At 42.6% G+C, this 25,442-nt stretch overlaps 1 protein-coding gene across 4 annotated transcripts in view; it reads left to right on the top strand.

Annotated features, from left to right (window-relative positions):
* Positions 1–25,442, top strand: part of ZNF423 (zinc finger protein 423) — a 228,117-nt gene that overhangs the window by 114,030 nt on the left and 88,645 nt on the right. For all 4 annotated transcript variants that reach the window (XM_066194231.1, XM_066194232.1, XM_066194234.1 and 1 more), the window contains one exon: positions 16,777–20,000. In XM_066194231.1, coding sequence (XP_066050328.1) covers positions 16,777–20,000 — 3,224 coding nt within the window. The remainder of the gene's footprint in view (positions 1–16,776; positions 20,001–25,442) is intronic.

The raw sequence follows: 25,442 nt of genomic DNA, 5'->3' as shown, positions 1-25,442 counted from the left end.
TTTGTTTAATCACTTTTGTTATGAAGCGTTCTTGATTGGGTGACCTTTCTTTGAGAGCAGCAGTTCACATTGGATTTTGGCAAAATGGGTTTGATCATCCTTGCTTTACTAAGCACTAGGACCTAGATGACAGTAATTCACCCTCTAATACCCCCACAAAACCTATTTATGCAGAACTTGACATGATTTGCAGTCTCTGTAAAGGAGGAATATAGGACTTGAGCAGTGCCTGGAATTATTTTTTTGACCTCCATTTAAGTTATTGGTTGAAGTATTAGACTCTTCAGACAACTAAGCTGTTCTTGCTCGAACCTGACACTTAGCACCTTACAACAGAGCTGCGCTATCAGTTCTGTGGCATTCATGTGTCCCCTTCCTAAACTGAAGGTGGAAAAATTGAAGGGGAAATTGCTGCCCAGCATTGGAGAGTTTCAGGCAGCCAGTTAAATTGATCTTAGGAGTGGTAACAGTCCAATTTAAGGCAACGCAATCGCAACCTTTTTATTAATATTTGCTGACCATTGTCCATTGGAACTTTGTAATATGTTGCTGGTGAATGCCTATAAGCATCTCAATGTCAGGGTACTCATTTGAGCTTTGTTATCCACAGCACATACAGGTACAGAAGTGTTATTTTATTTGTTTGTTTCTGGAGAGAGAAAAAAATGCTGGGATCTAATAGATTCTAGAGATTTTTTTTTTTCCAACACCAACTTTAAGGAAGTGTGTGAACGGAAAAAATTGTTTGTGAGAATTCAGATAACATCTGCATTAATATGGTATATTGTAAGGATCATTAATGTTCAGAGTATATTATCAGGTGTTCTCTAATGCACTTTTGATGAGCTGTAATGATGCTTGCTGTAGTGTTTTTTCATCTCTACTCTCCCTCCCTTTTTTTTTCTGCTTGATTGTAATAATGACTTAACCCAGGTGGTAGACTCTATCCAGAAAGTGCCCAAGGGAAATATTATTCCCTAGTACCAGCAAACATCACAGATAGTCATTGAGTTCACTATGAAGTTTCCTCAGGAGAGAAGATCTTGGATCTCCCCTTGGGTATCTGGACCTGCCCCACATTTGCAGTGTAATCATCTGGCTTTGGGATGAGATGGAGAAATGGTAGAGAGAAACAAGGTGAAAAATGTAAGTGGAAGGGAAGGAAAAAAGCCATTAATATGTGGTAACTTTTGAAATTACTGATTTTTGTTGGAATATAACTTGTCATAGAATAGGGTCCTGGAAACTATTTGGATCATTTTGAGATTATTATTAAAGAGCACAGTTCAGTTTAAAATGACAAGGATGAGTGCAAGGATAGAGATTCTTCCCTTTGGGTATCTCAGGGTATTGGTTGGTTATGATCCTGCTAGAAAATACTTCTGGTTTTTGGATATGACTGATATTTGTCCTTAATATTTGTCTTTTGTAGCTCTCTTAATCTGCACTATCAGCCAGGAAATGTATTTTAAAGCTCTGGTTTCCTGGTCCTTGTTATGCCACCCAGTTGCAGGGAACAGCAAGCTTTAAATAAATGTCACGGATACAGTGTAGCTTTGTCAAGTAGACAAGGTGTCCAAAAGTGAAAATGCAGGCAATGGTGATAGAAAAAATACTACACATGCTTTTCAACTGAGCAAAGCCTTTGTAGTAGTGAGTGTGCAGAGCGTCAGGTATCACTCGCTGTGTGCCATTAGGTTTTACTGGCAGTAGCCAGCACAGGCACTACAAACAAGAGTAAATCATGTTGGTTGTTCAAAAGACGGTCTCTTGTAAGTTTACCCGGGTTTGCATGCATGTGGGAAGAAGGGGCTTCTTTGTTTTCTTATTTTTTTCCAAATTTCTCTTTCACTGTTTGTAGAAGAATTCAAAAATAAAGTACCCAGGAAGAAAATTATGCTGTTAGGTTGCTTTTGGCTATGCTATATTGAAAGCTATACTTTGCAAATGTAATCTGTAACAGCAAACGGTGTACAAAGGAAAAGGAGTCGTGTCGTTGCACACAGCGCTTTTCATTTTCTGTATAAAAACTTGTGTAAATAATTTTTGCTTTCCCCTTTTCACTGTCTTTCTTAGGCAGCAGCTGAGTGCATGCCCCTGTCAGCCCAGGGCTGTGCATGTGGTGTGGGGAGATCTTTCAGAGCCAAGAGGCATGCAGGGAGGCTCAAGCAGCTCCCCCACCAGTGGCTGTTCCGCTGGGACAGATTTTCTTTGAGGTTGTTCTTAGTTTCTGAAATGCTTTGTACTATCTCTTAATCCACCCACATCTGCCCCCTTAATATTCTCCATGGATGGGGCAGGACTAGGAGGGCACTCTGCAAGTCTCCTAAAATGGAAATGAAAAACCTAAGTGATATCTGGCCCAAAACTGTTTTAGATTTCTCTTGGGGAAAAAAAAAAAAAAAAAAAAGGCTTTTTAGTGGTCTTTTACTTCTGGGAGCATGGTTTCCCTCCCCAGTGAGATGCATTTTGTGTCAGCTGTTTCTATATTAAAAAAAAAAGTCTCCTGAAATAACTGCTTTTGGCTTGTCAGCATCTGGCAGCCCTCCCTCTGAAGGAGGCACCACCAAGGTCCCATGTGAGCAGGAAGGGCCCCTCTCTCCCTGTTTGGCCCCCGCAGAGAAGGGGGTGCCTGGCCCGGCCGGGGTCACAGGTGGGGCAGCCCAAATGGATTGCTGTGCTCCTGCTTCTCATGTGCCTGGCCCGTGCTTGCACACCCCGATTAAATTTCTGCTCTTGTCAGTCCATTAAACCTCCCAAAGTGATTTGTTCTCCCCAGAGAATCACAGGAGAGGGGGTGGAAAGGTAAAAAGAGAAAGGAGAAGAATAAAGAAGGGCTGGCGGGAGAAGAGGACAAACCAAAAATGAGTAAAACAGAGCTGCTGAATCCAATAGCCAAGTATTACATTATAGACTCCCAGTCTGGATATAAACAAAATGTTCCCTTAGAGCAGAACTGCATCCAAAGCTTAGAAAAAATGTTTTCCAGAGGTGAACCAGATGTGTCCGTCCTGCCTCCGAAGCAGGAGAAGGTGACTCACCTCTTGCACCCCTCTCAGCCCCCAGCACTGCGAGCAGCCAGCAGGATGGTTCTGAGGGGTTGCTTGTGTTTCATGGCTGGATTCCTGGGTGGTTCCTGCTGCCCGGGGCAGGTACCTGGCTGGCCTGGCCTCTGCCTCCTGCAGCAGTTGCGTCTCTCACTGCTGCTGAGTCCTCTGTGTAGCTGCCGTGTGCCTTGGTGGCCCTGATGTGACCAGGCAGCTTTGCTGACACTGCTAAACTGGGTGGTGAGGCTCACAGAGCTCAGTGTGACAGTGGCCACCATGCAGTGGCTTCCCCGAGTGTCCCTCCAAGGGGGCCAGGGACAGAGCAGGACAAGGCTGAGTCTCTTGATGGGTTTCAGGTCACCCAGCGTCTTGGTTTTGAGGAGTCTGTGTGTCTTAAAATACCGTCCGGCTAAATGGAAAGTGTTTCCTTAAGAAACAGAAAAACCCCATGCCAAAAGAGCACAAATGTTGTCACCAAAGTTAATAAAAGTAAGGAAATTAATACTTATAGTTGACCTCCAATACCTAGGCACAGTGGGGTGTAGCAAGGAAGTAGTTAGAAAGGCACCATGGTGAGCCTTTGCAGTGAATTATCTTATTTTTATTAACTTTCTGACAACCTCAGTGAATTTCCTTTCTTTCTATGAAGTGATTAAAAAACCTAATCAGATCATGTAATTAAAATACATAATTACACAATCTCAGAGTTTTTTATAATTACTGTACATGATAAATATTGTTACCTGATAACACTCTGCACAAAAATTCTGATGAATTTACGTAGGATAGTTAGGAGGTGTCTGATTTCCAGTGTTTGCAATGGAACCTTCTCTAGCCACACTAGATAGATGGTAACACGTTTTAAAAATGGAAAATACAGCGAAACTCTAAAATAATGACTCAGTTGTCCTTTTTTAAAGCTTTTGTACATATTGGGCAGCTGGTACGTGTTGACATGGTGTGTTTCTGTGCATTTATAATGGCTGTTTCCTTTGTGCTCACACCTCTGCTTCTGTTTTGTTAGGCACCACCCACTGGAAAATGGGTGTTTTGATACAAAGCAACACAGTAAGAAAAAAATCGGATCAAATCCAGTATCTCAATTCCAGCCAAAGAAATGAATTAAAATGGAGTCCCTCCTAAGTCTGTGTACAGTGACTTCAGGGTAGACATGATGTTGCAGCCTTCCTGATGTCAGGTAGCCAGGAGGTCCCGGACTATGGTTGTGTTCATAGAAAATCCAAAGACGCAAGGAATGATAATCCTAAGTAATGGGAAAATTGTTACCCAAAACCAACCAACCAAACAACTGTCTTAGGTGTCTTTAATCAGCTCCCAGAAATCCAGGGCCCCAGCCTCTAAATACAGATAGCTAGTTTGGGACAGACGGGGAGTTGAGGCTGGTACTCGTAACTCTTGGTATTCATACTTTTATGTGCTATGAGATGGAGGAAGTGGGATTCAGTTTCACAACTAATTCTGGCTGAAGGTGTGAGGAAGCAGTTGCTGAGTTTTCATTCATTTGTCCAATTTAGTTTGCTTTTTTTGGAAAGGGTGAGGTGGCTAAAGATTTTATTTTAGACAGCAGCACAGTTTGTTTGTGGTCAGGAAACTCTTCTGTCCTGAAAATCTTTGCCTTATTGACCACAGCTAAAATAAATACTAGAAAAGCCTTGACAAAACATGTAAATAATATGTGAATTGTCTCTGGGGAACCTTGTTCTCTCACTCCCCTGTGGGAGACAGCAGAGTTGCCCAGTCTGTGCTCCTGTCTGGGCAGGGAGCTTTGGCTGGGGGTCTGAGAAGGGCAAAACCAAACAGATTACAGGGAGGTGGCAAGGGGGTTTCACTATTTAGATATATTTAGGACAGTAGGCTTTTTGCAAATGAATCTGGTCTGAGCTTTAAAACTCTTCGTGTTGTTTATGAAAACAATAGTTTTTCATTTCCATGGTGATGGTGTGTGTGTTTTCAGCCATTAATTGACTGGAGATGTTTTTTGAACACATCTGGTTTTGGAGGTACAAGTGTGTCTTTTAGATCTCTGATGCCTGATTTCCCAGAGAGATTTTTGTGGTTTATTTTTTATATAGTCTTGCTTTTTCTGTTATGATTTTTTGACCATTTTTCCTATGCAGAAAATGTGACCCTACCCTAAACATCCACCACCAGCTTCCACCCATGTTTAGTTTAGGGCACTCTTATGTAGAAAGCCTGTTTCTTTCTGTAAAGAGCCTTGCTGTATCTGTAGTGGCAAGATGAACTTTTGTAGGATAATTTACATCTCTCTCTCCCCATGGCCTCCTCATTCCTTTTACTGGGTTGTTTAGTCTATTAAAATTCTCAGATACTTTTTTGTAAGTATAACCAGTCCTTATCATGTGGGTAAAGTTAGAGAGAAAGCTATTGACTATAGCTTTTCCCTTTATTTCATTTAATTCTCTGATATCAGTGCCAATGTCTGTGTGAGACTGCTCTCAAATGGAAGGAGTGCTGTTAGCAAGTCGGTGGGGAAACAGATATTTGTTTGCAAGTGCCAAGACATTTGCTGTCCCTCCTTCTCTTCGGGGATAAATTGAGATGATTCAGTGTACACTCCAACCCTAATTTTAATCCCATTTAAACAAATAATAGTGCCCTGCACTTTTCCTCCTTATAAATTCACTTTCTCAAATATCTGTGGCCAAGGCACAGAGACAGTTACTAACTAGAATAAATCGTACAATTCTCGTTTTGTGGGAGGCAAAAAAACCAACCACACGTGTGTGGTCAGAAGAAAATCCCCATTGCTAGTTGAGCTAGAGCCATCTGAATGGAGAAAATGAACACCTAAGACTGTAAAACAATTCAGGAGGAAGGTGTCTCTGCCGCACGGGACTTTGAGGAGAGTGCCCCTGTTCCGGTCCGTGGGCAGTGTGGTGCTTGCAGCTGGGGCTGGGAGCACGGCGGGGATGGAGGGGAGGTTCCTGCCAGGCTCCTGGCAGGAGGGTAGCAGGGCTGGAGGGCTGTCATCTCCTGGTTGGATTTGCTCTGGCTCCCCAGCTGTGCTCCCCCCTCCTGCCTGCCTGCACTGATGAGCATCCTCCCTACGGGAGGTTTTCTCCGGAGCGTGGTCGCTGCTGACTGACAACCTGAGAAGCCTCTAAAGAATTTAGAGATGCTCAGAAAGTCTCTTGCAAACTTGTGGTGTAGAAGGTGAGGCACAGCCTGGGCTGCTCTCAGTGCTGGGTACCCACAGGAGAGGGATATCCAGTGCTGCATGACACTGAGGTGCTTGCAGTGGGCACCACGGGGCTCATCTCCTGCAGCCTGAACGGGGTCTCGGCAATGCTGGGCACGGGATCCCTCCTTGAGCTGCACCAATGGAGTTGCGAGCCCGAGGAAAAGAGACCTTGGCTCTTGCCACGGCTTTCTTTTGAATGCCTGAGAGCGCAGTCGCACGATTTGTCATCGGGCCCTTCAGTCAAAAGGGCAAAGATGTGTTGGAAGAAGAGAGCGGCTTTCGGCGGATGGTTTTGTTGTGTGGTGCAGTGCAAGTCCTCAGATCACAGATGCCGGGTCACTGACGGTTAAACTTGAAAGGACTCTCATGCAGCACGTTTGTTGTAGGGAAACACTGGTGTACCGAGAGCAATCTTACCGGGTGGCAAATGCGTCTGTTTGCTTGCTCGCTTTAAAAGTCTCCTCTTGTATAAAATGGTGGGTACTGTCAGGAAAAAAGAAGTAGCATTACCATACAGCGCAGAATACATGTCTCTCCTAGGCAAGCCATGCTGTTTGACTTTGATCTTGCATAGTAAAAAACCTATAGTTATTTTCTTTTTAAACCATTCAGTTATTTCTGTCGGGTATTGATAAGTGGAGAACTTCCTTCCCACCTCTGTTTCATGCAGTTCCCCTCAGGCCAGTTACAAAGATGGTGCAGATTCATGACCAATGTTTATGATAATCAGGAATGTGCTTCATATTCACCAGTGTGCTGTTACATTTCTGGGTGCTCTTTTTAAATTTTAAATGAATTCACTTCTTAAAAATTGTTCACTAACAAACCCAAAGCCTTAACTAATTGCACTTTGCCCTAACGCACACCACCCCCAAGGAATGGGAGATTTACTCAGCTGGAGCAAACCCCATTTCCAGTCTTGGGTCAGATGGACCTGGCAGCTTCTTCAGCTCCAGGGGTACCCACTGGGGTCACTGGGGCACAAAAGCTCCTCCAGAACCAGGCAGATGGAGGCCCTGAGGGGCTACACTCACCAGACGTGTGGAAGTTGTGATGTTTGCAAGTGCAGCTTCATTTCCGTTCATGGTGTTTGCACGAAATCTTAATTCTGTATTCACAGAAGGGACGGGGAATACATACACCTTTCTGAAAATACCTCTAGTAGAATGGGCTATATCTCATATTTATGTCACTTGAATTTTGAGGAGTGTTGAGTAACTGCTGTTCCCATTGAATTCAATGGGATTGCTGTGAATACACGACACATTTGGAAGTCAGAACAATAATGTGTGTGCATAGCTATAAAACAGGTTACTTGATACTCTTTGTCACATGTAATTTACTTTTCTTCCCTTCTTCTTTGAAGGCAGTATAAAATCTGGCTGTTGTTGGTTTTTACTGTTTGTTTATTGACGAGTAATTTCAGCCGACATGTGTATTTCAGCATTAAGTCTATTCATCATGAACATCAACCCATTGAGACTGTAAGTGCGTCACAGTTTTCCCACCTAGATCAAAATGAGAGTCTGGAACAGCCTCCTTCTTTTTAACTTACCAAGCTGGTTTTATTTTCCCCTGCAATCTGCTGTAATGACATGACCAGCTTTAAGTTCCTCTGGCTGGAAAGCTCAGCAGTAAAGTTCTGTGCAGGGCAGAGGTTTGAAACGTGAGGTTTTTCTCAGGTTTGGAACGTGGCAATTGTCTTCTCTTCTACTAAGCACTGATGGAAAATACCTATTTAGAAACAGAATTCTATTCTCTGGAAAGTACTTACCATTTGCTAGACATCGGGACTGCAAACCCATTTTCCTACAGGTCAGGTCACCACATATTACCAGTTGAAGGTCACATCATAGAAAGCCATCCTAGCAGTGCAGTCAATTCTGGTGACCCCAGCCAGAGGGCACAGAGCATTTTTGGTGTCTGGTCCATTTTCTCACTTCTAGCGGTTCTTTTCACTCCCAGTTGATACATGACAGAAGAGTGGAAACAGCTCTGCAGAAATGGAGAGGCCACTCTAGTATTCTCTACCAGCAGAGAAGCAGATAGCCATTTGTCTTAGCAAGTGACAGCAAATTATCAGAGAACTCTTGGCAAAGCTGTCTTTGTCCTAGTTTGCCACTGCCCCAGTTTTAAAGGCATTTGCTTCTCCAGACTGCTGCCCACACCATCAAAATGAGCTCTGACTTGATTCTGCACAAGCTGAATATCCTGTGGGAAAGAGTGCTGCCTGTCCTTGTCAGCGCTGGCTTCCAACACTCACTGCTCACCGTGCAGGATATGACCCTTAAATGAATTTTATGAATGAGCTAAATGGATTGTAATTGATGACTTCACTTGAAAGTACAATGCAAAAACATGAGGATGAGCCCAATAAAGCATTAAATTAAATCACACCAATCTGGACCATTTGTGGAGAAAAGCCTGTCTCTCTTTACCTCCAGCTTCTGCATTCACTGCGTTTCTCCAAACAGGAGCTAGTTGGTGTTTCTGGTGCTATGGTTATGAACTGAGGGAAAGAGCTTGAGTTGAGTCTGTGTGACCGCATGTGCCTGAGGGTACTCAGCAAAACAGCCTGAGAACAGGTGCCTGCTGTATTTGAGAGCTGCCTGATCAAATGGGAGGGAGGAAATCATAAATCTAGGAAATTCATCTCATGCATTTCATCCCACCAGAAAGGCCACCCCGCCGGCCACATTTCCACGAGCAGCTCAGTCCCGGTCTCAGGTGTGTGCTGGATGGGAGCACCCTCCCTGCTAACAGCAGCAAAACACGAGGAAGGGAAGCAATCTCTATGTAGAGATGAGAAAATGCATGAAGTAATGCGTGTATTGCAGGGACCTGCACAGAGGCTGATGTTCTTCCACTGCTCTGGGCTGGATCTCTGGCTCTGCAAAGGGGCGGTGCGGGGCCCAGGGCTGGCCCCACTCGTGCTGTGACAAGGGCAGGCTCTGCAAAGCTGCCGTGAAGGCTGCTCAGACTGCTGCAGCCACCCTGCTTGCAGCCCTATGCTTAGATAAAAAAGAAAGCAGGCACAGCTCTTAACTGCTGTGTGTTGTCTCTTTGTTTTGCATAATCAAGCGTTGAAATCATGATAAATGTTGACATCAAGTAGCAAGAAGTGCAGAATATAATTGTGTAAGGCCAATGGGGTCATACGAAGTTTGTGTTCTGGCTAACATAATACGTAGAAATATTACTAACAATCAGCATAAGTATTACCATTTATTATAACTAATTTTATAACTAATTATTATAAGTAATAATTATTCTACTAGGATTTTTTCCTGAGGGCTTTGTCATTCCCGATGTTTGAAAGTTGTAGATGTCGCAACTGAAGCTGTAATTCTGTAATATTCTCTCAATGTGACTGTTGCATCCGTGACGCATTTGCATGACTCCATATACAGTTTTGTTATTTTACATCTGCCTTACAACGTGCCCTTTTGCTAAATGCTCTGTAGGCATCAAAGCAGGCAAGAATGATACAGGACCCTCTAGGTAGCAGGGTAAGCAGAAGCAGCAAGGTATTAAGATCTTTCTGTTATTTCATTGATGATTTTGTAGGTGTCATATTCTAATCTCATTTAAAAAAGACTGGACGTGCATTTGAAAATTTCTGAGGAGCAAATTGCTAAGGAAAATCTATATATAATCCTAACATTTTGGTAGGAATAGGGTGAGTTATTATTGATTCACAGAGCACGACAAAACATCACTGCATGAATTAGCAAACAGCTGTTTCTAATTTGAGTTTAGAACTGTACACAGAGGAACTTGTTTTAGTGTTCACTCCTTTCATTTATAATGAATTTTAATTACCGCTACAGGTGAGAAAAATGTAGAAACAAGCTTGTATCTTGTGGAAGAAACAAAGGAGAGACAGATGCTAACAGATTTACAGTCTGTGATAAAAGGAATGTTTTGGTACACTTTACATGTAATTAGACTGCAGCTGTTTTCAGTCCCAAGTCCATGATGCACAGCAGAATATAGTATCTGCTGCTTTTCCAAAGGGAGTAAAGAAAAACAGTGATTCAACTCTGAAAGCATTTAGTTTATTCCTAGATCTAACATAAAACTTTCTTCTCCAGCCCTATTATGCCATTTATCCAAGTGTGAAATAACTTATTTAATGATATGTTAATTTTTCGTTACCAGCAAAGTACAGACTGTTTGACATAAGGAAAAATAATGTTAAAAATAACTTTTTTTATCATCTGCTCAGAATTATGGATCACCCTGTCGATGGTCATTACTGAGCCTTGATATCTCTGCTAATGGGAGTCAAGGGCTCAGGCATGCATTACTCTGTCTTAACAAGTTTCTGTATATCAGCTAAGCTTCAATAGACATCTTTGTATGTACTTTTAACTTGCAGTTTAAAAAAGACTAATTAGATGTATCTTTGATCACTACAGAAAGGTTTAAACAAAGACAGCAAGGTTTAAACTGTCTATGTGTAACAGTTTATCTGTGGCAGACATCCCAGCAAGTTTAGTGTTTGAAATTCTGCACTACATCTTGTGCTGATTTTGTATTCTAAATACAAAGTTACTCTCTGCATGAGAAGAAAAATCAGATTATACATACTTTCCATTGAGCCAGACATTTTCCTTGATTTTTAAAAAAAAATCACTATAAAAAGAATTGCAGTGCAAAGATGAGAAACTGGGAAAAGTGTCACTAACCTTTGGTAATTTAGTCCAACAAAAATGCTTACCTCATAAGCATGTGATTAGGTATAACTGAATTTCTCTGAAGTCAGAGATAATAATGAAAGCACAGCCTGTGGTGCCACTTATATTAGCACCTCATAGACTTTTATCCAATTTCATGTTTGCTTTGAACATTTTATCCATATTTATATATATATATATATGTTAAGAATAGTATAGTACCTTAAAGTACAGAACTCTGATTTATTTGGTGAAGGAGCTGACATCACTGAAGTGTGAGGCTCAGTGTGAAGTTCTTCAGAGCAGTGTGAACTTCCCAGGCCCTCCTTCCTGCCTTGGCTAAGGGTGGGTTAAGCAGTTCTGGGGGACAGTTGCATGATATTTTTGGGGGAATAATTATAAGTAAGTTGCAGAAATCCTTCTTCTCTCATTTAGTGAAGTGTGCTTGAGTGTGCAGTGTCAGTGTACAAGGACTTTCATTGCCAGTGGGCTGGTGGGTCACAGTCCACGATTGCCTTCTGTGACACAACAAACAGAAACATTCACTGAAGCTAGGAAATGCATGAAAAACTGAGTTTGGAATACTAATGATACTTTTAATTATTTGTTTTAACTGTGAGGGGAGTGTGCAGGAAAATGGGACTAAACACTCCAACAAAAAAAATTAAGCGAAAAGCTGTCACAGTGCACTGAAAATGTTGAGCTTTAAACATTTGCCATGTAAACTTGATTTGCATGATTTCACACCAGCACTGCAGTGTAAATGAGCAGCGTATGCTATGTGAGGTTCTTACTATAATCCATTGTAATGATCTATTCCTGCCTTTAATACATGGTGCAGCAATGCAAAATTTGCCGTAACCAACGCTGAGGATTTGTCAGTCCTCAATCTCTGTGTTTTATTCTCATAGTTAAGCATCTGCAATAATAATAATTATTGAAATTGATAGCATTTCTATTGGACTTTCCTTCTGAGGATGTCTCAGGGTTTTCACAGCTATACAGAAGTAAGCCCTACAATTTGCCCTTGAGAAGCAGATGGCTTTTTGCTATTATGGAGATGAGGAATGGAAGCACAGTTCAGAAGTGTGTCTTATGATGCCAAGCTTGTTTTCAAAAGTAAGTTACTTTTTTGGGTGCCGGAATTCCATCAACTTTCAACAGCTTAAAGCATTTTCAGTGCTTTGACCATCTTTAACTTGTGTATCGTGGAGAGACTCAGAGAGAAAGAGAAGTCTGAGCTTAAACAGCAATCCTTCCTTCAACAATCAATTTTGGGGTTTTGTGTTTGTTCATTTAAGTATTTTTCTTGTCTTCTAGCTCTGTGCTAGAGGAATAAACCTGATAGAATAAGATCACGTTCTAAATCTGACCTACTTGGTTTATTGTCCCGTATGGAGATGCCTTCTGGGCTCAGGAGGGGAGCCTTAAAGATGTCTCTTTGGCCAGACCCTGGATTTTTCTGATGCCTGGGGCTGGTTGTGCAGGCTCTCCTGAGCCCCGTGGTGCTCAACCTGTGCTGGTGGCACTGGAATGAACTGGCCTGCTGTACTGCACAGGCCGCATTGCAGCATGCCCATGGTGTGGAGGGATGCACAGGGGCTCTGTGGAAGAGCCACCTGAACTCTCCACACACAGAGGAGACAGAGTAGGGAGATTTTTCACTGGAGGGGGATCGATGTTGGTGAACAAGAGGTTTGGGCAAGGACAAACTTCAGGTCCAGGCCAGCAAATGTGGTCTCTGTGCAAGTGTTTTTTTCTTGAGAGAAAAAGCAGCCAGCTGGGGGTAGCCTGGGTTTGTGCAGCTCCTGCCCAGGAATGTGGCCCACAGGGCTGGGTGACTGGGCAGCTGAGCAAGAAAGTGAAGCTCTGCTCAAAGTTCAGCAGGAGCGAATTGTTTCCAGCTACCTGTGGGCAGGGAGATGGGAAGGTGTTTGCAGGGACTGTGAATTTGTGTCTGGTTGATTATATTTCTATTAGCAAAATAACTCTGGAATAATAAATATATCAATGTCAGCAGTGTATGCTGAGATGGCAGTGCTGCTTACTCCCGGCAATCTGTGATGTGCCGTTTGTCTCCCTTCTAAGAGATCACATCTTTTTAAGACTTCATTTTATTGTTTTAGCTTCATGAATATGTCTCTGAACTTGGCTTGTGTTATCTGGAAGATAAATAGAGAACGAAGTATGATTTATACTACATTTTGGCCAAATTGTCCTTTTCAGAAGGAAAAATACATTTATTGAATGCATTGAGGCGGGAATTAGCTCCTCACTGATGATGATAAATGCTTGCAGTCCTGTAAACGTGCTGAACATTAAGTTACTAAATTACTGTACCACTTTGAGATTGATTATCAAGAATGGCCCTTTAAGCTTCATGACCTGCACATATATCCTGAGGACTACTGACATCCTGAAGCTTCTTTAATGCTCTTCTTTTCCTAATTAAACTTTTTATTGAATTTTCTTACCCTTTTAATACTTGTTTTGATTCTCCTATGCGCAAATGACAAAAGCCTTGCACCAGCCATGTGATTCTCTATTTTAGAACAGTCCCACTTTGCAGGATTAGCCATTTTAATGACTTTAATCTCCTTTTTGAAAGTGATTTTTCTCATTCTGCTACATTCCTTTGATTGCATTAATGTAGAATTATTATTCCAACCATCTTTGCCAGACATGTCATACTACATCTAAAATATATCTTCTCACTAAAATATTACTGTGGTAAAATACCTTAGAATTTTCTTCTCAGTTCATTATAGGTCTTTTCTTCAATTTTATATGGCAGGTTAAAATTAACAGGGATATTATTCATTCCATGAAGAGATTAATGATAATGAGTTTTCCCTAATTTCTTCAGTTTAGGTGTTCAGTAATTTAGTATCTTGTTTGTAAGGGATCCAGGTAGGTTGTTTCTGGTGCTTAAAATTTCTTCTAAAATTCTTTTGAAACTGTAAAAGTATGAGGAAATGCTGGAATAAAAGAATCTAGAAACTAAACATGAAAATTGGTAAAAGGTCCAATTGAAGTTAACAAAAGGAGACAATCTTTGCGTTCTGTGTAAACACTTCCATTTTATGACAAATCCAGCTTTCCAACCTGAGAAATGTTAATTTTTTTTTAATCCAAATGATATTAGCAAAGGCTTTGTGCTTCACTCACAAAGTAATACTAATACCAGCTTTCTTTTATTTTGTTTTCTGAATAGCCCAATATGTTTGAAGAGCAGCAGCTGGAGGGGATCTGGCTCTAGTTGAATGTTAGGCTGTGCTTTGAGGTAGATCTGTTCATTTCAGAGGAAAAAGGGACTTTCTAGAGATTTGTTCACTTTGCGTGGTGGGCCAATGTAGTGGTTGGCGTAAGTGCACATGGACGTAAGGAAGTTAAAGCAGTTGGCCCAGCCTGTGTTACCACTGGATTTGGCCCATCGCAGCTCAGGTTTCCGAGCCGAACAATGGAGCTTTATTCGGCGGAGGCGTTCGGAGAGCTCGGGCTTCTCCCGGCGCAGCCCTTCCTCTGCGCGCCGCCGCTCCGCACAAGGCACGGGCAGCCTGGCTGCGAAAGGGGAGATATTTCCAGTGCACGTATCTTTACGCACGTTTCTGCAAACAGACGTATAAAATTATTGTAATTACAGCCAGTGAGCCCCAGAAGTAACTAGCAAATAGTGGGGTGCTTTTTCTCTTGTTGTTTTTCTCCTCTCTCCCCCTCTCCGTATAGACAGCAGCAGCGACAGCAAACGCAACATGTGCTGCCCTAGTTCAGGCTCAGCATCCCCCTCGTGCTCCCCTTTGTCTCCTTGCCCCTGGAGGAGCCCAGCTGGTGAGAGGAGGGAATTAGGCAGCCCTGAGCTACCGGCACCTCCCCGGGGCCCCTAATCCGGGCGCTGGCAGCCGGCTGCCTCTTCCCTCTTCCCTCCGACGGCCCGTGGCCGCAGGTCCGTGGGGACGGAGCCCCGGATACGGCTGGCGGCAGAGCTGGGGGATGGCGGGGGCTGCGGGCTCCCTGGGGGCCCCGCAAAGCTGTGCTGGCAGCGGGGTGGGCGGCGGAGGTGGCTTAAATTGGGAACATCAGGCTTTGTTGCAGCTGCAGAGAGAGAGAGAGAGCCGTTCATGGTCGGGGGAGTGAAGCCTGAGAAAAGTTTACATAAAAATCAGGAGCTCGTTGTCTGTGTTTTAGGCTTGGCCTCCGCCAGATTTGGAGGAGCTAGTTGAGTGCAAAGACCTTGAGAGTCTTAGAAGCGCGGATGCTTGCTGAGAGTCGAGGTGAATTTCGGCAGCAGGGAGAAGCAGGTTCTCGGCGTCCAGCATCGCTCTGGAGCAGGAGGTTTAGTTAAACGGGGGAGCAGAGCTCTCTGGGGAGCACGGGGTGCAGGGAGCGGACGCCTGACCTGGAAAAGAGAGATCCCCGTCGTGCAGGAAAAGTTGTTTGGGGTGGGCCTATTTGGTTTAGTTTTTTTCCAAGGTCGTTGCTCTCTTTCTTTACCTGGGATGAAAAAGCAGGTGTTTGCCAGGGCAGTGGGTGCTGCAGGAGCTGCCTGGCACGGTGGTGATGCCCTCATGAGCCGAGCCCTTCTTTGAGAGCTCCTCACCGTACTTTGTGCCTTCTCCGCCTGGTGACTGTAGTTGGCAGGCACGAGGAGTGCGCGTGTGGCAGCCTACACACACAGCCGGGGATTCCTTTTATTGGTTTGTTTTAGTCAAAACTGAAGTAGGAACATTAAATGTTGTATAAGAGCTGTGTATCTGGAGAACCGGCTCCTTGGTGGAATCTCCAGATGTTTGTGTGGTCAGCGTCTTCCGTCATTTACATGAACTTTATTTTTGCTTCATTCTGTGGTTTAGGTTGATATCCGACTAGTGGCATTTATGTTTCGCTCAACATCTCTGCATTTGTTGGAATTAGGGTATTTGAACTCACTCTCATCTGCTTCTTGTTAACAATTCTGTTAATGAAAGCTGACAACATTTTATGTATTTTTCCTAAAACGACAGTGGGGCTGCTGGAGTTGGTGCTATGTTTCTTTATGGTAATATGGAATGATAAAATATTTTTCAAAGCTTCATATTGAGTAAGGGAAATAGTTATTAAAACGGAGACTAGGCCATTTTTGGTTTATCCTGAACTTGATTCTTTTGTGATGTCTTGAGATCTCCAGTGGTGATTTTCCTAGACTTCAAAAAATTTGTTTGATTTTGTACCAAGAGGGCAACATTGCCTTTTATAAAAGGAAACATGGTAATGGTGCAGATCTCTTCTCTGATTTTCTTGAGCTCTCTCAAATCTGATGCTTTTATTCCACCTAGATGTTCAACTCTGCCTTTGAGCAGCCTTTCATTCTGTTACAGTTTTGAGACAGAACTGAAGGGTTGTTTTTGTTTTTTTTTTTTTTTTAATGGAGGCATTACTTAAAATCATCTTGATGTAGCATTTAACAGACCCACAAATTCACAGGTGATCACTTAACACTGTAGCTTTCTGAAATGTTTGTATTGCTTCACTGCACATTGTGTTTCGCTTTCTTTATTCATTGTTTATTGCTTTACAGTACAGTGAGCAGGTGTTAAACCTGCTAAAGAAAAATGCTTTTTATTAACACTATATGTTGGCATATTTGTGAATTATGTATACAAATATATTTTTATTTCTCTTTCTCAAACCTCCTTTCAAATTCAAGAGGGTTTATTGGGGTTTTTTTTTAGTTGAATTTTTCTTTTAATGCTGTAGTAGCAAAAGCCCATAGTGTTGTTGAGAGCTTTGTCCTTATTTCACAGATGCACTGGGAATTGTTTTTAATCTCCTTTCTGCTTTCCCATTACAGATGGTGATGACGACCCACAACTCTCCTGGGTGGCTTCATCTCCCTCCAGCAAAGATGTTGCATCACCCACTCAGATGATAGGAGATGGGTGTGATCTCGGCATCGGGGAGGAGGAAGGGGGGACTGGCCTGCCGTATCCCTGTCAGTTTTGTGATAAGTCCTTCATTCGCCTGAGCTACCTTAAAAGGCACGAGCAGATCCACAGTGACAAACTACCTTTCAAATGCACCTACTGTAGCCGGCTTTTTAAGCACAAGAGGAGTAGGGATCGCCACATAAAGCTTCACACAGGGGATAAAAAGTACCATTGCCACGAATGCGAGGCTGCGTTCTCCCGCAGCGACCACCTCAAAATCCACCTGAAAACCCACAGCTCCAGCAAACCATTCAAGTGTACTGTGTGTAAACGTGGGTTTTCATCTACCAGCTCATTGCAGAGTCACATGCAAGCTCATAAAAAGAACAAGGAACATATGGCAAAGACTGAGAAAGAGGTGAAGAAGGATGATTTTATGTGTGATTACTGTGAAGAGACATTCAGTCAGACTGAAGATTTGGAGAAGCACGTAATGACACGCCACCCACAGCTTTCCGAGAAGGCAGATTTGCAGTGTATTCATTGCCCTGAAGTATTTGTAGATGAAAACTCACTGCTCTCACACATTCATCAAGCCCATGCCAACAAAAAACACAAGTGCCCTATGTGCCCAGAGCAGTTTTCTTCAGTGGAGGAAGTCTATTGCCACTTGGACAGCCACAGACAACCTGACTCCAGCAACCACAGCATCAGCCCTGACCCAGTCCTGGGCAGTGTGGCGTCCATGAGCAGCGCAACGCCCGACTCCAGCGCGTCGGTGGAAAGAGGTTCCACTCCAGATTCGACCTTAAAGCCTTTGAGAGGACAAAAGAAAACCAGGTCTGTTGACAGAGAGGAAGGTCAGAACTGGTCTAAAGTCACTTACAGCTGCCCCTACTGCTCGAAGCGTGACTTCAACAGCCTTGCTGTTCTGGAGATCCATCTGAAGACCATTCACGCAGACAAACCTCAGCAAAGCCACACGTGCCAGATCTGCCTTGATTCCATGCCTACGCTGTACAACTTGAATGAACACGTGAGAAAAGTGCACAAAAACCATGCCTATCCCATGATGCAGTTTAGCAACATTTCTGCCTTTCATTGTAACTACTGCCCGGAGATGTTTGCAGATATCAACAGCTTGCAGGAACACATCCGCATTACTCACTGCGGCCCGAACGCTACCCCTCAAGATGGCAACAATGCTTTCTTCTGTAACCAGTGCTCCATGGGCTTTCTGACTGAAGCTACCTTGACTGAGCACATCCAGCAGACTCACTGCAATGTAGGAAATTCAAAATTGGATTCCCCTGTCATTCAGCCAACACAGTCTTTTATGGAAGTTTATTCATGCCCTTATTGCACAAACTCCCCCATTTTTGGCTCCATCCTGAAGCTTACAAAGCATATTAAAGAAAACCACAAGAACATTCCTCTGGCTCACAATAAGAAGTCAAAAGCAGAGCAGAGTCCAGTTTCTTCTGATGTTGAAGTCTCTTCCCCTAAAAGGCAGCGGCTTTCTGCAAGCGTAAACTCAGTGTCTAATGGCGAATACCCATGTAATCAGTGTGATCTAAAGTTCTCAAATTTTGAAAGTTTTCAGACCCATTTAAAGTTGCATTTGGAGTTGCTGTTGAGGAAACAGTCTTGCCCTCAGTGCAAAGAAGACTTTGATTCCCAGGAGTCTCTTCTGCAACATCTCACTGTACATTACATGACAACTTCCACTCATTATGTATGTGAGAGCTGTGACAAACAGTTTTCTTCAGTGGATGATTTGCAGAAGCATTTGTTGGACATGCATACTTTTGTGTTGTATCACTGCACCCTTTGCCAAGAAGTTTTTGATTCCAAGGTATCTATCCAAGTGCATCTGGCAGTCAAGCACAGCAATGAAAAGAAGATGTATCGTTGCACAGCCTGTAACTGGGATTTTAGGAAGGAGGTAGATCTCCAGATCCACGTGAAGCATAGTCACTTGGGTAATCCATCAAAGTCTCACAAATGTATCTTCTGTGGTGAGACCTTCAGCACAGAGGTAGAACTGCAGTGCCACATCACAACCCACAGCAAAAAATACAACTGCAAGTTTTGTAGCAAAGCTTTTCATGCCATCATCTTGCTTGAAAAGCACTTGCGGGAAAAACATTGTGTTTTTGATGCCAGCGCTGAGAATGGTACAGCTAATGGTATGACCCCAACAAATAAGAAGGCAGAAGGGGCAGATATTCAGAACATGTTAATGAAGAATCCGGATACTTCCAACAGTCACGAAGCCAGTGAGGACGATGTGGATGCTTCTGAGCCCATGTATGGCTGTGACATTTGTGGGGCTGCCTACACTATGGAGGTCCTCTTGCAGAACCATCGTTTGAGAGATCATAACATCAGGCCTGGGGAGGATGACTGTTCTAGGAAGAAAGCAGAATTCATCAAAGGTAGCCACAAGTGTAATATCTGCTCAAGGACCTTTTTCTCAGAAAATGGCCTGAGAGAGCACATGCAGACCCATCGAGGCCCAGCTAAGCATTACATGTGCCCCATCTGTGGGGAACGCTTCCCATCGCTCCTGACCCTGACGGAGCACAAAGTCACTCACAGCAAGAGTTTGGATACAGGGACATGTCGGATCTGCAAAATGCCACTGCAGAGCGAGGAGGAGTTCATCGAGCACTGCCAGATGCATCCGGATCTCAGAAACTCCCTCACCGGGTTTCGCTGTGTTGTCTGCATGCAGACGGTCACCTCTACCCTGGAGCTGAAAATTCATGGGACGTTCCATATGCAGAAATTGGCAGGAAACTCTGCAACCTCATCGCCTAACGGCCAGGCCTTGCAAAAACTCTACAAGTGTGCGCTGTGCTTGAAGGAGTTCCGGAATAAGCAGGACTTGGTAAAGTTGGATGTGAACGGCCTTCCCTATGGCCTGTGTGCTGGATGCATGACCAGGAGCACCAACGGACAGTCTTCGAGCTTGACTCCACAGGAGGTGAACGAGAGGCCGTGTGGCAGCCTGAGGTGTCCAGAGTGTAGTGTCAAATTTGAAAGTGCTGAAGACCTAGAGAGCCACATTCAGGTAGACCACCGAGACCTGACACCCGAGACCAGTGGCCAAAGGAAAGGTACCCAGACATCCCCTGTTCCCAGAGTAAGTACAGCTGAACATTAAATTGTCTGAGGGATAAAATGTAGGCCTTCAATGTGAGAACTGATCTGATATTATTTCTTTTTTTTTAAATTGTCACTTTGTCAAATCGCTTGTGCTACTTAAGATACCTCAGCAAAACAGGAGGAAGGGTAGAGGAATTCACATAGAGCAATCAGAAGTTGCTCAGCCTTGCAGGCGTCTTGATTCCTAGTAGCAGCACAACAGATTTTTTACCACAGATCTGCCCTGGATTTACCAACAGAGAGCTGAGACACCTGGGCAGTGGGGATTGAGTTTTGTCCATGAATTTTGATTCTATTGAACTGGCAGATCTGGAAAAGCTGGGGTAGTTTAATGGAAAATAAAGATGCTGAGTACCCAAAACAATAAAAAAATCTAATCTGTCATACCTGAGGAATGAGATTATTTCTTAATTGGAAAACAATAATGAACAGGAGGATATAGGAACTTGTGAGGGAAAATATAGTGAACTCCATCCTACCCCCCAGATTCTCACCTAAACCAAACTTCTGTGCTAAAGAGCTTGTCCCTAGGAATGTCTGTCAGAGTGAGCGTTTTGAGGTTACTTGGAGGTCTGTGTGCATTTGTGTGAGCTTGTTTGTGTGCGTGTATGATTTTAAAAGTGACTTTAGAAGAACCTGCTTCATGGCCCATCTGTAGGGGCCAGTAGGGGATAAATAGTTTCTTAGCAAATCTGGACATTGTCTAATGCAGATTACATATAAGTGTGCTGTCCTTGACTTTTTGCAGATACCCTGCTTTCCCATTTCTTAGCTTACAAGTTACTTGGGAACATGCAGATCCAAGTAAGGTTCCAGAAGCCTACTCAGGAGATTAATATCATTTGCAGTTTATAGTCTTTTTAAATTATTTGTTGACGTTTTGGTTCAAGAATGGGCCAAGTCAGTCCTTCCTCTGTCAGGAACAGATGGAATGAGAAGTGGATTTTGGAAATCTTCTCAGGAGACCAACAGCAGACACATCTGAGTATTGATATCATCTGACATTTTTAATTAAACATGATGGGGTGAGATTTTCAAAAGTATCTAAGGAAATTAGGCACCCAACTCCTAATGAATAATTCCATCCGTAGATGCCTGTTTATGTCAATCTGCTAATTAAAGCACCCACAAACACATCTTACTGAATTAAAAGCACCTGAAAATACCATCCATTCAGCTAGAACACCAGGGGCTGGGTAAGTAAGAGAGGGCCCTAAGTATGTCCCGAGGAAATGGACTGAGGTGCCTCCAAGGGACCTGCTGGTGCAGGTTGTGTGCCTGGCAGGAACTGTTTTCCTGCTCTGTGTGGGGCAGCAGCATCCAGCTGAGCTGGGCTGGGCATGGCCATACTGGAGCAGTGCCCCGATCCAGCCTCCTGAGCCATCCCACAGAAAGCTTGATTTCTTTTCTTGTTTTCTCTCTTGCGGTAGGACCATTGGATATTGTTCCCTTTGGGTGTGACTAAGCCTCCAGGAACATGCAAATAATTTTGCAGAAGAATGAGGAATGGAAATATCCCTCCTTTGGTGTGCTACCTAGGTCTGGCTAGGTCACTGTCCTTCTTCCTGCTCAGGACTTTGTTTTCTTCTAAATTCTTGAAAAATACCTCTGTTCTATTAGGTAGGACTAATTAATATTGCTGCACCTATGGAGTTACCTTTCCCTTCCTATCAGCTAGCAGAACACATTGCCATTTTCTTTATTTCTTGCTTTAACTCTTTCTTTTCAGTGACAGCTTCCATACTTGTTCTCTCAGGGGAGAATTTTAAGTTCTTCAATAAGGTAAATGCTTTGAATTACGTCCCATGAGGGAAATTCTGAGTTACTTTGAGGAAGATAATGAAAAATCAGCATTTGTGATGGTGGCAAATGGTACCTTACTGGTGTCTGTGGCCTGCACATATGCTAATATCAGAGATAAGCATCCCAGGAATATAGATGTTGTTATTAGGAATAATTCATTATCTTGCCCTTCATTATAGGTACAAGACCTGAATCTGATATCAGTTCAGTGGAAAACTATTGGTGTTTCACTCAGGGTTCTGAAGGCAATGAGTGCCCTTTGTGTTTGCCTAGTAGAGGGATTTTCAAAGAATTATACTGGCTTTTAAATGATGATACATCTCTGCATTCAAGAACAGTGTTTACTTAACTTCATTGGCTTTATAGCCAAGTTAAGCAAGTTGAACATGAGCTCTCTTGTCATCTTGTTGGTGTGCTGCACACAGGTAAAATGCCCCTTTAATGGGGCAATCTGTAGTGCATAGTGCAGGTAGAGTGATCTGCACATGTTCAAAGAGCTACTTCTCTCCCACTCTTGAGTATTTCTACATTTCATTTTTTAAACACATTTTATTTTTCTTTCTTAAATAGAAAAGCAATTGAAGGTTAGGACAACGTACATTCAGAAGGAACATACAGGTAGATTAGATTTTTAAGTAGTGGGTATATATTTCAGAGTAAATAAGAATAAGCAGAATGAAATCCAAGCAAATGGAAAAGATGATAATAACATATAAAATCTGTAACTTCTTTCTATGTCAGAAGTCGCACCACCAGCCGTTATTTACTTTTTGACAGAAGAGGTGAGTGTGGAAACCTAAAGGAATTTCAGGAAAAAAAAACTTAAAAAGAACAGGAGAAACTGAAAAACTATTTTATTGTAGGTATTTAAGTTTGTGCATATAGCACCACAAACGAAGTATGATTATTTTGTTATATTTTATTTTGAATTTTTACTATTGAATTATTTGAGCTTTTACTCTGAAGATCAGTAGTATACAGCTAGAGGAGCATTAAAAAATACTCAGAATTGCTTGGCAGGCTTGGGTTTTTAATCCATAAGAATGAAAGAAAGCATATAAGCCTTGAAAATCCTGCTGTATTCTGTCTTCTTCACATTTTTAGTATGGCAAACAAACAGGAAGATATACCTGTAAATTGATCATGCTTGTTTCCAGGATGCCTGCCCAGGATCCATTCATGTTGATCAACAAGATAGATTTCCAAGCAGACATAGTTTTTGCAGTGTGTATGTGGCAACATCCTCTTTGGAGGATTTGTTTTTAGGAGTTTTAAGACAAGTCAATGGTCTTCTGCAAGAGACATCACTAAGAGGAATAAATAAAACACGCCTTACCAGTAAAATATTTTTTTAACATCCATTTTTGTTTCATTTGTATAGTTTTGTGTGAGCTATTCTGTTTGGATAGGACTGAAAGTGCTTTTTCATATGAGCGTCACAGGTAAAGGTATCATTCCAGTATCTGACACAAGTGTAGTTCAAGGCCTTTTTTGTATTACATTAAGATCTCTTCAGAGGTGGTGCTTCCCTGTTTTTCTGAATCTTTCCCTGTGTAGCAGCTTCAGTTTTGAATACATTTTATTAATTCATATCCACGTGCCTTCTAGAGGAATGTGCAGATCTTAAGAAACATGACTAATTGTTTAGTATTGAGATTTTTCATTTCCTAATACTGCAAACAGCCACATTTCAAGCTGTTCTTTCCCTTACACGGATTTATCTTGATTTTGTACCACAGGTATCATGAAAAATGCTTATTTGACATTGACAGTGGCAAATGTTTAGACTTCCATTTTCATCCTGAACGGTGTTACTATTTTTAGCCCACCTAGTTTATTTGGAAGAAGCAAAGGAGGTAGCATAGAAAGTTGGAAGAATAAACCGTATTGTGTTCCTTTATTCAGTTTTTTTTCTCTTGCACACTTTCTTGGACTCAGTTCCTTCTCTTTGTTCTCCCCCACAACCCTTCTCTTCCCTTGTAAATCCACTTGAATGGAGGAATATTTTCTTTGTAGAACAGGAAACTATTTCCAGATTTAAAGGAGGATAGTCTGGAAAACCCATGGGAACAATAGATACTTCAGAAAAGAAAACAGAACCCTCTGTTGTTATTACTACAATTGTGTGCCAAGACTAGAGTTAAATATCATTGTGGGGAATGAGCTCTCAGCTGAAGGCCTGCTCATCTGGTCTCTTTTATCACCTAGATGCCATCACCTGACTCTGTTAGCTCCTCAGAGTGTGGGCACCTTCGTTGTCACCACTTGTGAAGATAAAACTTTAAGAAAAGATCACCAATCCATTAATAATGTTCATAAAGCAGAAAAAATGGTAATAGAGGATCGTATTTGGTACCACAACAAATTATAGTTGTATTAAAACTAGTGCTGCCCATTTACTGGTAACAGAAGGATGTTTTGTGACGTTCTTTTAAAGGCAGTTATTAATGAGCCAAAAATCAGCTCTTCCACCTCTTGCATATACACTTGGGTGCTATCTAGGTATAGTTCTTTTGAGACCTTTTATTAACCTCACTCCATGTCAAGTGGGGTGCCCTGTCCCTAGAGCCATCACCTTGCTTAAGCTGCTCATCTGCATGCACAGGTCTCAGCTGAGGCTAAAGGTAGCACAGAGAGGAAATCCGAAATCTGCCGAGGGCTCCTCATGCCAAGCAGAGTGTTTTATGAGATTGTGAAATGGTGTGGAGGAGTTAGCACTGGGTGTGTGGATAAACAAAGACATCCTGTCTCCAGATCTGTTAGTAAGTAGCTTTCAGAAGCACCAAAATCAATTAAAAAAATGAATCATTTGTCTGTGTTTAGTATAACTTTGAAGGTTTATAGAGTCAGGCTGAAATACTGTCTTCTAGCTGGTTACTGAGGGAACCCTTGTAGTGAGACAAGCGCTGGACAAGGCACAACTTGTCTTTGAAGTTTTTAGGAAGTGGAAGGTTTCAAGTTTTAAAAGTGACCATGTGACCACATGAATCAGTCACTACCCAATCCTATTTTGCTCTTTTAAAGTTTTTTTTTTGTGTTTTGTTTGTTTTTTGAAGTTAGGAGCCCTCAGCATGTGTGTGCCAGTGTGTTTGAGAGGACATGTGTACGTACGTGTGCTGCGCTCGTCTGCCAGAATAGTTTCCCCAGAAAGAGTGCTGCAGAAATCCAGCTGCTTTTCCATTAACAGCCTTGATTTCCAAATGGACTCCAGGAGGATACTTTCTTCAGCTGCCTAGGGATACCTAGCCAATCCAACTATTTCCTTTTATATGGTTGGCTGTGTCAGCTTTCGGCCAATGGAGTAGAGCCTTCTTCTTATTATCATGTTAATCACCCATTGTTGTTTTAGCCCAGAAAGCCCTGCCTAAGCAAACACGCCCTGGTACAGAATTCATGGAATATGCCTAACTTCCACAGACTGGTGCATTTGTTATTATGGTGTTACAGCCTGTTCATTAACCTCCAGCAGGCTACCTTGTTGCCATTGATGACATGGGAAGTAGTTAAGCTCTTGGTAGCACCTAATTTGTTCTTTCCTCAGCAGGTGCTTGAGGAAATTGGATCCCATGCACGGGGGAGGGGCGGGGACAGCAAGTCCTCTGTTTAACTCAAAACT

The sequence above is a fragment of the Chamaea fasciata genome, unplaced genomic scaffold (assembly GCF_029207755.1).
Source record: "Chamaea fasciata isolate MVZ Bird 193981 ecotype frontalis unplaced genomic scaffold, bChaFas1.0.hap1 SCAF_12, whole genome shotgun sequence".
Lineage (NCBI taxonomy): Eukaryota > Metazoa > Chordata > Aves > Passeriformes > Sylviidae > Chamaea > Chamaea fasciata.
The sequence above is the reverse complement of the archived record's forward strand: the minus strand, read 5'-3'. Positions and strand labels throughout refer to the sequence as shown.